At 36.5% G+C, this 14,815-nt stretch overlaps 1 protein-coding gene across 1 annotated transcript; it reads right to left on the minus strand.

Moving 5' to 3' along the window:
* On the minus strand, window positions 1-5,920 carry LOC140792372 (ankyrin repeat-containing protein At5g02620-like). The gene is made up of 4 exons (XM_073143335.1): window positions 5,533-5,920; window positions 4,344-5,013; window positions 2,237-2,646; window positions 1-1,218 (listed from the first exon to the last, which is right to left on the minus strand). The coding sequence occupies exons 2-4, from the start codon at window positions 4,795-4,797 to the stop codon at window positions 346-348; spliced, it is 1,737 nt and encodes a 578-aa protein (XP_072999436.1). The 5' UTR covers window positions 4,798-5,013; window positions 5,533-5,920; the 3' UTR covers window positions 1-345.
* Window positions 5,921-14,815: the final 8,895 nt, after the last annotated feature.

Here is a 14,815-nt window from a genome sequence, read left to right on the forward strand (position 1 = left end):
TTATGACATCACCAAGTTCTATCTTAATCATATCATAGCAAAATTTTAATATTAAGAAGCATAGGAGCCACTGTGTACTGGTCTTGTGGAATGTGTTACTTTCTGTAACATATACAAAATCCTTGCTTGAATACTTTGTCGAATCCATATGGCAACTAAATCTGAAGACTACTTTTATTTCTATAAACTGGCAACCTTCAAACATATATAGGTGCCAGTCTCTGGGACTGAATCTGTTTGAGCTGACTCCTTCGTAAGTAACGGAATGTTACCGACGAGTAACAACTCCCATAGAACCCATGTTTCAAATATATATACAACTCTCTGGAGATTTTGCTAGCTACTCTAAAGTGCATATATCTTCTTGAATTCACTATTTATTATCTCCGACTCTGATCCCATTGACAGAGACCATGAGTGGGATTGGCTTGCAGATGCTCTTCTTATATTCCTTAAGTTCTTCTCTTCCATCCGATGAGCGATGATACAGTAGCACATGGAACCCAAGGTGGTCAGCATGATTGAAGCACCAATCGCCATAGTAGACCATGCCAACCACCAGTCTTTCCGACCAACCACAACATATGTTAGTGAGATAAAAGAAACTGAGATGAAAAGACATGCTAGCCACATCAACTTGTTCATCACAAACACCATCCTTGTCTTGGCTTTCTGCTCCACAACAATTAAGGAAGTCTGGACAACAACAACAGCAAGAGATATGAAGAGGGCCAAGGAGTCAAAGACCAAGAAGATAATGAAGGCCACCTGGTTTGCTATGTAGGCTTGTCCAAGGGTGAACCCATCTGGGGGATTGTTCTCATTATCAACATATTGACCAGGAACTGTAAATATGGCTGCAAAAGCAACAGTGGCAATAAGCACTGCTACCACAGTGTTGGAGTTGATGGCATTGTTTAGACCACCAATATGGAGCTTTTTAAGCCTATGCTTTATTTTCTGAACTCGGGCCTCTGTCTGACGGGTTTGTCTGAGTTGAGATTGAACATCATGTTTTATATCACTTACTGTCTGCTTTAGTTGCTTTGCAGGGTTGGCTGGTTGTGCATGTTCTTTTGTAGTCACAGCACCGAGTTCTCTTAGAATGTAAGCAATCTCTTCGTTGCAGCTTTTTTCTGCAATGGCAAGAGCAGTCTCACCTGCTTTGTTAACTGTGTTGACATCAATCCCCTCAATAGATAATAATGTCTGCAATATCTGCAATCATGAGACAACAAAGATTACATGAAGCATCCTGTAAAAATATAAAATTTGATTCTTCACTGAAGGATCAATGATATGACTAGGAGAAATTTCTACGGTTTGAAGTTTCACTTTCAGTTTTGACATCTAGAGAAAAGGAAAAGTTTGAGCTGAAACTCACCTGTTTCAACCAATAGTGGGCATAAAAAAATCAACAGTCTTGCAAGTTTCTATGTCTGTCAATGAGTTTTGATTGATTATATCCCATCCCACAAAACTTCAAATCATCAGAAACTATTATGAAACTAAATGTAATGTACCACCTTCTTAATGTATGCTTTCCTTACTAATGGTATTATCTGACCTTAAGCAAGCATCAGAAGAGAAATCCAATATATTGCCTAAGAACTTAAGATGAACAGAAGTGGTAGATAAATTTGTAACAATCAGTAATCAAATCAGATATTTAAACGACAAGTTCTTACAATACTTCATAACTGTTTACCCATCATAAATTACTACTCTATATCTGAAAATTTTGCAATATGAAGCATTTTATATAATGTCTTTTCTGCCAAGGTCATGGATAGGTAGGTGGCTGAAGAGAACAAAAGAAAAGGCTTTAAACATGAAGTAGGAAAAAAAATGTCAAACATGTATCATGAATGTGCAATTCAACCAAAAGAGTACACAGATATCTTGTAAAGTAACTAATCTTGATGGACTATAGCTTAGTTACTCAAATAGCACAATTTGAAATTACAATGAGATCATGAAATAAAAGGGGCAAACTTCTTTCAGTACAAAAAATATGGGATAGATCACATACTGCAATCTTTTTCCTTCTGTAAGAACCCAAAATAAAAAGAAAAAGAATATCCCTTGCCATGATGAAAACTGTTAGGTCAGTTAGGAAATTTGGTGAAGAAATGGACAATTGAAATTAAATGAGATACATGCAAACATAGAGCAGGTTTATTATTGTTGGAAAAAATATATATAGATAGATCATTATGCATATATTATCACCTACCTTGATATTGCCTTTTCTAGTTGCAATGTGCAGAGGTTTATTCCCCTTATTGTCTTCCACATGGATAATTGAAGTATCAGGTTTCAGCAGTTCAAGAACTATGTCAACATTTTGTCCTTTCACAGCCATATGGAATGCTGTTTGCCCCTTCTTGTCAGTCCTCAAACCAATGGCAGGATCCTTATTTAGTAAGGCTCTCACTACTTCTACATGGCCCATTCTTGCTGCTGAGTGTAGAACAGTTTTTCCATTATTTCTTGCAATCTTTGCGAGGCTTGCATCAGTTTCTAACAGAAGATTGACAACATCTGTGTGGCCTTGAGTAGCAGCAGTGTCCAAGGCAGTAGAATTTACTGAATTTGTAGTCATAGCAAGAGCAGGAAAGAAATACAAGAGCTCCTTCAATACTTCTGAAACCAAGGGAAAAGCAAGAAATCAATTCCAAAAATATTGGTGTATTATAAAAGCAACCAAGTTAAAATAGTTTCTCCAGCACTTGAATATAATAAAACTTGATAGAATAATAATTAGGACAAGTTATCCAGAGAAGACAGATGAAGCTTAGAAAAAAGAACTATCCCTTTTGGAATTCATATTTTCTTTTTCTGGCAATTTCCTGGCAGTTCCCATGCGCTGTTTCAAACAATATATATCTTTGATGCTAAATCATTACCAACAATATAATCCTTTAAAGATGTGTCAACTTGAATAGGTCTAAAAGTGTCCCATATGTGAATAAAGCTGGAAGAAGGTGAAGGATGAACCAAGGTACCTTTAAGAACAACCTTATATGTGAATAAAGGGACCGTCTTAGTAAAAATCACTTCTAAGTTCTAACTAGTTGTCAGCTCTCCAAGAAAACAAATATGTGTTGTCAGAACTTATGGGTTTCATGTCTTGGTAATTATGATAAAAGAAGGTGACAGAACTTTTGCTTAACTCGTTATTAAAGATCATAAACAAATTCACTCATATATAGGAAAAACAACAAAGAACTTTCACTCAGAAAGCAAATTTAAAATTCATAATATTATAAACAATTTTTCACAAAAATATTTTGCTGTAAGATTAAGAATAAAGGCTTCATATAATCTCCATTCTTGAGAACACATCATTAGGTTTGAGGAGGTTGTAAAGCTGCCATTATGTGTGACAGATTGTTCAGTTTTAAGATCTTGTTTAACTAGCTCAGTTAATGTTAGATGTAAAGTCAGAAACTTCAATATACTTTATAGGATGGATTTCAAATTACCCGTCTTTGAACTCAGATTTGATATACCAAATAAAATCCATTTTCCAAGTGTGATAACCCTTCGCTCGCCAAACCTCTAGTAAGATTTCTATGTGAATTGTCACACCAGCTTAGCTTCTTCCCTTTGATTAATTCAGTGCCTTTTGATCATAGTTCAAAGTTTCAAACTCGGATTTAGTTTCAGCTCGGTTAGAAAACAAAATTTTTCGGTCAGTTTCAGTTCTAGTTTCACTGTATCAGTTTCGGACTTAATTTGATAAATACTTTTCTTTATCTTATTTTTCAATGCATCACACAAAATCTAATAGCATTTAAGCAATGAGGTTGACATTGATTAGGTACAACTGTTAAAGTAGAGAACAGACTGTGAGAAAGACAACGGCTCATAGTAGAATCACCAAACAGAAAAGAAAAACATCTAGTAGAAAGGAACAAAACACTATGTCAATGAAGAAAGTTCTCAACTGATACATATTATTTCCTTTTCCTTTTCTTCTTTTTGGTTCTTTACAGCATTGTGTCATCAAGGATCAATATCTCAAAATGATAGAAGGCAACCTGGTGTATATATAAACTGAGGCAATTGTGCCACTACATGTTTTGCAGGAGTGGTATAACTACCATACTTGGAGAAAACATGCAGTTCAGTAAATAAATAAAAGATTGCAGACTGTATAACTAACAATTAGCTTATTACCCAAAGAAAAAAAGAAGATTTCAACCTTATTTTTTTAGCGATCGTGCATCAACGTCACCAATTGGTTCTAATTCTTTACAATATTTTCCAGAGGTTATATTTCCGACTTTTGTCAATTGAACTTACATCAAAATGGAGTAAATTAGAATTTGACTTACCTAGATGTCCCTGCTTGGCAGCAATATGAAATGCATCAAAGCTGTTATTGGCCTTGATGGCAGCTGATTGCATATCTGAAACATTCAATATCTCATGAACGACCTCCAAGTGTCCCTGCTCGGAAGAAACATATAAAGCTGTCTCCCCATCCTGGTTCTGCTTAGAAATCAATTCCTTCAACTGGTCCTCACTACAGTTTGAAAGAATCTTTTGAACATTGGGTGTGTTGCCAGCCCTAGCAGCAAGATGGAGTTCTGTATCCCTTTTCTTTCCAGGACTATCTTTGTGCTTCCTCTCTTTAAAGCTCATTTGTTTATCCATAGATCCCAAACGGAAACTCTTCTGTTTCTCCATCGAACCCAACTTTAAGCTCTTCTGTTTCTCCATGACCCCTAAGCGAAAGCTCTGCAATTTCTCCAACGCCCCAAGACGGAAGCTTGATTGTCTCTCCATTTCCCCAGTCAAGCAGATCCTCAAAAGGTAAAAAGATGGAACTCCCTTATTCCTTTCTTCAATTACTTTTACTAATCATGGAATTGCAGTTCGATACTCCCGCTGACTAAAAATTAGTAAATCTACTATTCCCGAGTCAAAAATAACAATTCACTTTCTCAGGAGCACTGTCCAGCAGAATCTGTGGTCAACTTTGATTTACATGAGCGAAAATATCTGCCAAAGATGATAAGAGCACAAATTTCTAATCAGAAGAACTAGGGAATATTTTCACCAAACCTATGGTCATAAAACCAAAATTCTTCAAATGGCAGATGAGAAAAATATATAAAATGTGGGCATATCAGACTAATACTTAAAACCGTCTTCCATCTAAAGCAGTGATCTTGCAAAAACTATAAGGCCAAGAAATTATCTACAAATCGGAAAAGTGGGGAAAAACTTCTGTACTTCCTATCTGAAGTTGCCCACTTTATGATGAAAAAGGATTTCCTTTACTCCATCAAAATGAAACCAAAATCAACATATCCCCAAAACCATGCAAAAGAAGAGTGAAATAAACAGAAGCCCAGGCTGAGAATTACCCCCTCAGATGCCAACTGTAAATCACCACTTGACCACAAGAAACTCCTACTGTCTTCAGAAATCAGAAACACTAGATGCGACAAAAAAAGAAACCACAGAATAGCAATATACCCAACAATCGGATGGAAGTTATTGAGGAAAAGGAGGTACCTTTCTGCCCAATTCCAGAAACCCAACTGACTCCAGAGATCGAAATCTGATCTTTTTTTTCCGATTACCAGCTCGCAAATTGAATCCCCATCCTCAGTCTACCCAAGAAACCCATAAAAGAGGAAGACAGGGACTGGGAATCTAGGGACCTTTTTTCCCTCAGAAGTTACTCTACCTTCACTTCTACTACTTCTCAGAGCAAGAGACCCACTTCTTATTTCAACGCGGTAAACTATTTTTTTTTATTGTTTAGGCTACCAAATCGTTTCGTTGCATCATCTTTTGTGGTGCTTCTTAAAAGGATCGTCTTCTGGGATATAGACGAAGGCGGCCATTGCCATCAACATCAGTGGTGGAAGAGGTAGAGGGAAATGGTGGGGAACACCCCAAGTCAAACTGACTCAAAAGAGAGGTTAATAAAAAGGGGATTTTTTTTTCTTTTTCTTTTTCCAAAATTATTACAAAAACATCTTTTATGAATATATATATATGCACAAAAAGTAAATCATCTCAAAGAATAATCTGATTTATTTTCAGAAAGAAAGAGAGAGAGAGAGAGAGAGAGAGACAAAAAAAAAAAAAAGAGTGATTAACACACTGATTTTCATTCTTGTGAGTCAGGCCATTTTGATTTTCAGTTACAAGTCAATTTTTGTTATATGTTTTCTTCCAAACTTTATCCATAGTTTTCTTCCCAAGAAATCTACTCCTAGTGTTTGCCAAAAGCCTATTCTATGACAAACAAGATTTTTCCTTCATTCTTTCGAAAAACATGTTACATCCTCACTGTCGGCACAAGGAGTGTGTTTCATCCTCTCCACCATTTTTACTCTATTAATATAATCTATTATGCTGCTTTGATGTATGTATGCAAGTGTTTATCTTTATACTTCGTAGTTACGAAATATTTTGATATTAATTAATATTTGTATTGTATCATTTGGGCTCTCCATTAACTTTGATTTTGACATAAAAAATTAACTAAGTATAAGGATTGGTTTGTGATTTTAGGCGTAAGTATAGGAGGATAAGATGTATTTAATCTTTTTTTCTTTCTTCTTGGATTGCTACTTCTTATTATTATTATTTTTCTTATTCTATCTCTTAATCTTTTTTTATATAAATCTCTCTAATTGCTCATTTATTAATAAATAAGAGATTAATCGAGGACTAGTTAAATAACTAAAATCTCTGTAAATATTTCTAAAAGTTGAATGTAAGAGTGATTAGACATTTATATATTAATATCTAGTTTGTAAAAGTTATTATTATATTTGTAAAAGTAGTCATTTATAGAAAATTATAGAATAACTAGTTGTAACATAAGGTGTTAGGTTTTATATATACCTATGTAATTGACAAATTATATTTTAAAATATAATTTGTATTTATGTAATGTGTTTAAATTTTATGTACGACCAGATGCACATGTTATTATATTTGATGAAGAATATTGAAATGGAAGAATAATTTCAAAATCAAAGTGTCATTGAAGTATTCAAACGATGGGAGTAATATTAAAAATACCCAATTGCATAGTAACGACCACTTTGCATTCAACCGTGTAGTCTGTCATTTAAATAAGGTGTTGAGCTAAGCCATCAAACTACCGACCACCAAATATTTTCTCTACAATAATTATTTAAAATTAGAGTCTTTTTTGGTTATAGGGAATAAAGTAATTTTTTTGAAGTAAGGAGCTGTATTCAATTAGATATCTACTGCCCGGTTAATAAACTAGGGGTATCAATCAACAAAAGCTTACAGAGATCTAGGGGTAGGGGATCATTAGGTCCCAAAACAATAGTATCTAAAGAACCCTTCCCCTGTTAGCTGCCCCGGTCAGCTACCCGGTTAGCTTCTCTAAATACATGTGAAATTTTCCAATCACTAATTTCTCTCAACAAACCCCAACACCCAACCAAATTTCTAATACACCAGGGACAGGTCACCTCATGGCCTTTTTCACTATCCCTCGGAAAAAAAGCAGGATTTCCTATTAATATTGTCCAATATCGAGTCAGACAACCAAGTATTTCCCAACCAATACATCGGGATTGCCATCAACATAGCATTAATGAGAGCACTACATCCCGCTATCGAGGGTAGACCCCGCTTCCACCTTGCAAGTTTCCGATCTACTCAGTTGACCGAAGCATGATGCTCTTGGACCTTGACGTGCTTGCTGGAGATGATAACCCCTAAGTAGACAAACGACATTTTGGTGGCCTGCAACCCAAGTGCCTTACTCAATTGAGCCTTTTGGCTCTCAAGTAGCCTATCCAGTAGTTAGATGGCCGAATTCTGGAAATTTACCTTTTCGTTGAATATCGCCAAGTAACATGCAAGGCTCTCTAGAACACGGTGTGCATTGGCCTCTATAGTTTGAGTTGTGATAAGGAGATCATCCGCGTATAGTAGATAAGATAGTTTGGTCTCCGCCACTTAGAAGCCAAGAAGGTCACCATTATTTTCTTTCTCATTAAGAATGCTAGAGAGTAACTAAGAAACCAATATGAAGTGGTAAGACAAAAGTGGGTCGCTTTGACGAAGCCTGCGGTAAGGCTGGATCCATTCTGATAGTTTTTTTGTTGAGAAGAATGGCAAAACACAGTGATGAGATACAAGCCCATATCTAGGTCCGTCATACTTCTAGAAATCCCATGCGAGAGAGAGTACCCGTCATCACCTCCCAACTTATCCTATCGTAAGCTTTTTTTATGTCCATTTTAACCATCATTATTGGTGTTGCAATCTAGTCGGAACACATTGATTGAGCCACCTCTTGAGCTGCCAATGAGTTGTCCATGATGCTCCTCTCAGCCATGCAAGCCACTTGTTTCGACCCCACCAAGAGAGCGAGCCAAGGCTTGAGTCTAGCCACTAGGACTTAGGAGATAAACTTGTATGCAATGTTGCACAAGGCTATCAGCTAGCAGTCCTAGATGAGGGTGGGGTGGTCACGCTTGGGGATAAGCGTAATGTACGTGTGACCTTAGTTGGTGGGGAGCATGGTTGAAACAAATAAGCGCTCCACCACCCTCAAGAGACTCTCACCCATGATGTGCCAATAGTGGATAAAGACCTCCACCTGTAGTCCATCCAACCTTATAGCCTTCCCATAGGGGAGATTCCAGACAGCACTCCTTATCTCTTCTTGAGTAATAGGCATCGACGATCTAGATAGCGTCAGCTAGTCCATGGAAGAGTTGATGGGTGATACTTCATTTCCCCACTTCTCATAGAGGTCCCTAAACAATCCTCCTACCTCCTCTTGCTACTGGACCCATTCCCCCTATCATTCATTATCCTTGAGATGTGGTTGCACCGCTGCCTAATAGTCGCTGACAGGTGGAAGAACCTCGTATTTATGTCCCCATTCGTTACCAGTTCATTTAAGAGTGTTGCATCCACTTGAGGTTGATTTGCTTGCTCAACGCCGTCTTTAGATTATAAAGACTTCTCAAAGCCAGCAGGTCCACCTCACTCAAGATACCCTCTATGTCACGACTTTTAACCTCCTTGATACGCTACTTGGTGTCCTGCATTAGCTTCTCAAGGTTGCCCACATCATGCTTAGCCCATTTACGTAGAGCCCTATGAAGCATGTAAACTTTGTGCATGAAGTTATGCAACTAGTTACGTGTACCCTCTCAACTCCAAATTCACTCAACCTCCCTTTTGCAACTATCATGCTCGAGCCAGTAAAGCTCAAACCTGAAAGTCCGTGGAACCTTGTCAGGCATGAGTTAAACTATGATAAATAAGGGTGTGTGGTCGGATGCGGATCTAAGTGAAAAACTTTACAGAAAGGATGCGCACTTAGCCATGCAGCATTGGCTAACACATGATATAGTTGCACCTAGATTCGATTAGCACTAGTTTGGTTGTTACACCATGTAAACAATAAGCCCTCATATCCCAGATCGCACAGTCCTGCCTCCTCCATAAAGGTGCAGAAGGCTTTGTATTTCGAGCCTAGCTCCACTACTCTATTGCTTTTATTCTCCTGCTCCGAAATATACATGTTGAAATCTCTCCTAACGATCCATAGAATATTGAATTTAGTCGAGATGAAGAGTTCATCCCAAAGCTCCGCTTGAGCATGTATAATGTTGTCGGCATAGATTGCCCAAAACTAGGTTTTACCTGCCCAATTGGTGATGACTAGGTGGGCTGCATAGCAGGAGATCGTTACATCATTAACCTAGCCTAGGGTCCCCTTCCATATGATGATAATTCCATTTGACATACCCATTGCAGGAACTACGAACCAATGCCAATAGCGCTCTAAAGCTCGAGTGACCTTCCGAGCTGCCTCCTATCCGGTATAGGTTTCAAGCAGCACCAGCAAGTCTGGGTTATGCACCCTATTTAAAGCTCTACATCTATCTAGTGCCCTTTTCTTAACTGCACCTATACAATTTCATATTACCGACTTAAACATTAACAACATTAAAGTAGGGTTGGGGAAAGGCTTCCTTTACACCTTCCTCCCCCATTTGGCCGCCCCTGGCCGACATCGTACTTCACAAGAGCGAGCTGCATGTCTTCCCCTTCTCCATATTTGATGGCCCCTCTCAACAAAGGTCCTATCTTAAAGCCTATTTTAAGTTGGTCACAATGGAGACATAACTTCCCGATGGACTATTGGACTCCTCCACCTCTAAGCCCACCCCAACTAAGGCAATTCCTACATGTATTATTTACATAGGGTATATCCTCACTTTCACACCACCAATCCTTTCTTTACTTAACAATTTTAACATATGGAGAACGTAAGGCATGTAGCCCCCCACCCCAATCCCCAGGCAGATAGACATCCCATTTAGGGTAGCCATCCCGATGTTAGGCTCTAGAATTTCTTCCTTGCTGGTCTTGATTCCTTGCAACCCAGCGACAACAGCCAGCTTGACCATTAAATGCTGAGGTGACAAGTCTAGATTAGAAGGCTCGTCATTTGTAACTTCTCACCCAACTTGTTGCCTACTAATCATCCATTTTTCATGTGATATTACCCTTTGGTGTGATCTCTTTATTTGGATCGAGGTAGATACTAAGCTTTCCATTTTGTTCTTACCTTTGTTTGTAGCAGTACCACCTGTCTCCATCTTCCAGCAGCCTCCTCTGGTGGTTGTTGATAGGTAGAGGAAGTTGTTGGCTCCTATTGGGTCTTCGTATTCCTCGGTCTTTTGTCCTCTTCCACCGCTTGTTTGGCATGCACCGCCTCTTTGCCTAAATGTACAGAGTTGTAAAGCTAAACTTGTCATTCCTTGCTTAGCAGAATGTGCTTCGAGAAGGGGCAGCTTTAGGTAGCCAAGTGGCAGGCCCGGCTACATCATGTCTCCCCGTCGCTCCCATGTCATCTTTTTGCTTGGCATCGCTAAGACAACTCCCCTTCTTAGCCCTGCATTGGATGGTGAGCCAAGGACCGTACACCGTCATTGGCTCCGACGAGGCCAATCCCTACGAAGGCTTGACAGCATCCTGCTCCGGCCCATCCTCCTTGGTATGCTCTACATCCATTGGGCAACTATTCCTGCCATAGCTAAGGGGCATATGTGCCCTTTGTGACCTATTACCACACATAGATAGCATAAGACAAGTATACTTTCATAAATCACCATTTGCTCTAGCCGGTCCTCATTTGGCCCCAGCCATATCGTCATTTTTAATGGTAGCTGGAGGTCCACCTCGATGCACATATGTGCAAATCAACTGTAGGTGTGATCCGATGTTGTTTCGTCCACCCTTCATGATTTTCTAAAATAAGCCGCCACTTGCACTAGAGCTTATAATTCCCAATACTCCTTGGGGAGGTTGTGGAGTTGTATTCAGACGGGAGCCAAGACAAAAGCATGGCCGAAAGTTATTCCTCCATGGTATCAAGCTCAAAACTTTCCCTAGGATGGTCCATGGACTACTTGTTAAAGCAAAGTTCAGGTCTTCTTGCCGTTCAAACCTAAAGACATAGTTCCTGCATATCAGAATACTCAAATGGAATAAAGTAATTATGATCAAACTGCATATAATTCTTGTATATAATTCCTACAGTAAGGGTGCAAAGGATTTGCTCTAACTTGTGCATTTGGTTTTGGACAGTCAATTAATGCATCATGAAAGCTTTTGGAATTATTCCAACATAAGTGCACTTTTTCTAGGGCTAGTCATATGTTAGATTAAGAAATCTAACATAAAAATCATGCCCTTAAGAAATTTATCTTCTATCAAACACTAAAAATGTCTTGATTTCTCAATATAATAATTCCATTTGAGTGTTCTTATTCTTGCCGAACACTAATAAGTAAGTCGTGATTAGTATGTAGAATTGACTTTTTCTTTTTTCTTCTTTTTTGGAAGCATTCACTCTTAAATATTATTATTATTTTTCCTCACTTTCTTATTTATCAAACATGTAACAGTAAATAGAACTTCCTTAAGGATGATACTTAATTATCAAACAAATTGGCACTTTATTGTTAAGATCTGCCTACTAAAATTTATGCTTCCTTCGCTCATTAATTTATTCTTGGCACAAAAATATCATATTGTAGTTATGCCTAAAGTCAAATTATCCTGTAAACATTTGTTTGAATAACAGTATTATCCTTGTGTTTTTAATTATTACATAGTTCTAGCAATCATATGTCTTCTACTCATATTTTAAGATTTTATAGTAGTCCATTATTACGTAATTGAGAGGAAGTACATGGTGATGATAGAGGATGCTAAGTTGGATGTGTGGAAGGGTAACTTCTTGCAAGTTTGAAGAATGAGAAAATTGTGTGTAAATATGAATCAAAGTAATGAGCAATTCTTGAAGAGAAAAAAAAAATGGAAATTCTTGGTACTTTTTTTGTCAAGTTTGGATGAAAAAGATATCAGTTTTATAATAATTTAAACCACAAGCAAACAAATCAATATAAATAAAAGTTTATAAATTTTAGGCATAATCACAGAGAAGTAATTTATGGTCTAGCCTTTATTTTCCTAGGAGGGTTAGTCTATTAACAAAAAAATTTAGTGAATATATCAAAGTTCTTCCCCTTGTCCCCAATCTCACACAAACTATTTAAAATCAATAATACTTCAGTTAGTTAGTTAGTTAGTTAGTTATGCAGATGGGACCTCTATTTCTGACCTAATCATGCACACCTGGCCCTATCTCAATGGTTTGATACATAATATATGAAATAAATAGTTACTCCAAGTACCTAACACTAATAGTTTATGGAGCCTTTGGCAAAAGAAGAAGGTCATAATACAAGTCTCAATCTATTTTATGTTATTGGTGGAGTGGGTTTGTCTAGAAATAGACATGTGAAAGATAAAAAAAAGAAATATCTCAATGACTTTGTTGCTCAATTGGAGACTTTTTTTTTTTTTGTTGGTCAATAGAACACGGCTCCTATTTTATGCACTCGTCTTTAATTGCACTTGGTGTTGAAGTTTTTGGTAGCTTTTACTGTCAATTATTGGAGCTACACTTAGTCAAATTTGAGGTTTCATAATGTCAAAGAGAGAATGTTCAAACCTATCCATTGAGTCCAAATGAAAACAAACAGGTGTTGCACGTCTTTGATGTCTAGAAGTTCTTTCCTTTTCAAACTCTAACTCAATTCAAAAACTTAAGCAGTGTGGGTAAATGGGAAAGAAAATTTATTCTCGAACACTTAATTTTATAATTTATTAGTTCTTTTTTTTGTTAGTTTATATAAAAATTTTTAAAAATTGTGCATATAAAATATTGCTATGTGATTATTTTGCATCCGCCGTCGGGAGGAAAGTAATGGAGCATATTACCTCGCAAATATTATGAGTGTTAAAAAAATTTTGATATACACTATTCATTAGTTATACAATAGCTTAATGTTTTTTTGTGTCTAACTAGTTATCCAACAAGATATCAGCATTAGGTTTTCTTAAGATTATATGTGCAAACTTTGTTTTCTTCTAGCATATTATCTATCATATGTCCATATATTTTATTAGAAGCCGCACATAACTGGGATATTTATTAAAGATGCAATATATATTGTTGGTCGGTTATCTAACAACTTAAGTATTTAGATCAACTAATTATCAAACACTGAGATAGAATGTCAATGGAATGCATGAATGTGTGGAGGACTATACCATGTGGAGATATTTTTGACCAATTATAGATTGTTCTCTAAGAGAGCCTATCTCATGGGAGATAGGATTCCCCTATGAGATCATGATCTTTAGAAAAGATAAAGATATTTATTTTCTTTAAACATTTCAAGGACAATTAAAATACTTCTCCTAGCTTCCACCAAATCTTCAGGCTTTGTGTAAAATAGCAAGTGGTCAAATAATCTAATTTGATGCAATCAGCTTGCCTCTTTAAAAAAGGTAGGGAAGGTAAAGAATTAAGTTACATTTATTGACATTAGGTGAGTCAAGTCTTCGTAAATTTTTTCTTTTAGAAAGCAGCTAGATAAGTGAGTATATTAATTATGGGTCTTTGTTTGTTTGGGAGTGATGACATGGGCTTATATTAATTGTGGAAACATAATATTTGTCAGAAAAGTATTCCCAACTAAACTTTAATTAGTTTGGAAGTCACACTCGATGCTCTTTATGGATTGAAATAAGATGATAGGAAGAGCTCTTTTTATTTTTAAAGTTTAGGAAGAGCTCATTGCTTGCCACCTTTTCCTTCTTATTACCTTTTAAGTGAGCATCTAACGTGCCTTTAATCTTATTACTTTACTTTGTTGGATGTGACTTTATAAATGTGAATCTCACTTAATGTGATATTAGATTAAATATAATCTCGAGTTAAATATATTTGAATATCTCATACTTGTGTTTTTTTTTTTTTTGTTAAATTGAAATAAATGTCATATTTATTCTAGTCATTTTTGCAATATTATCTAAAATCTTTCGCATTTTGCCCAGCAAAAGACAAAGATGTATTTTAATCATTTCGATGATGCTAAGTTAAATTTGACCCCAAAAAAACTAATAATTTTACTTTAATTATAAATATAAAGATTGATTTAAAACTTTCTTAAGTATAGAAGTGTAAAATGACTTTTAATAGAAATTTAGCAAGATAATCTAAAGTTGAGAAAGTAAATAAGAAAGAAATGCTAATATTTGTGTTCACATGTTTGCTCTCAATATAATCAACTAATGCATGCCAGGACATTACGTAAATTTCAACATATCTTTGAGAAAAAAAATTGTCAAAAATTGGCACATTGATTTCCTCATATGGTAGAAGAATTAGAAGATGTTTGTAAAATTGGCACAC

Source organism: Typha latifolia, chromosome 7 (assembly GCF_019914945.1).
Source record: "Typha latifolia isolate L0001 chromosome 7, TyphaL0001v2, whole genome shotgun sequence".
Taxonomy (NCBI): Eukaryota; Viridiplantae; Streptophyta; class Magnoliopsida; order Poales; family Typhaceae; genus Typha; species Typha latifolia.

Bases quoted from the DNA above. Each gene is read 5' to 3' on its own strand.
- LOC140792372 (XM_073143335.1), bottom strand. From the start codon at position 4,797: ATGGAGAGACAATCAAGCTTCCGTCTTGGGGCGTTGGAGAAATTGCAG. The intron at 2,647-4,343 runs GTAAGTCAAATT...CCTTGGTTTCAG, and splicing joins TGCCAAGCAGGGACATCTAG to AAGTATTGAAGGAGCTCTTG. The intron at 1,219-2,236 runs GTAGGTGATAAT...TCATGATTGCAG, and splicing joins CTAGAAAAGGCAATATCAAG to ATATTGCAGACATTATTATC.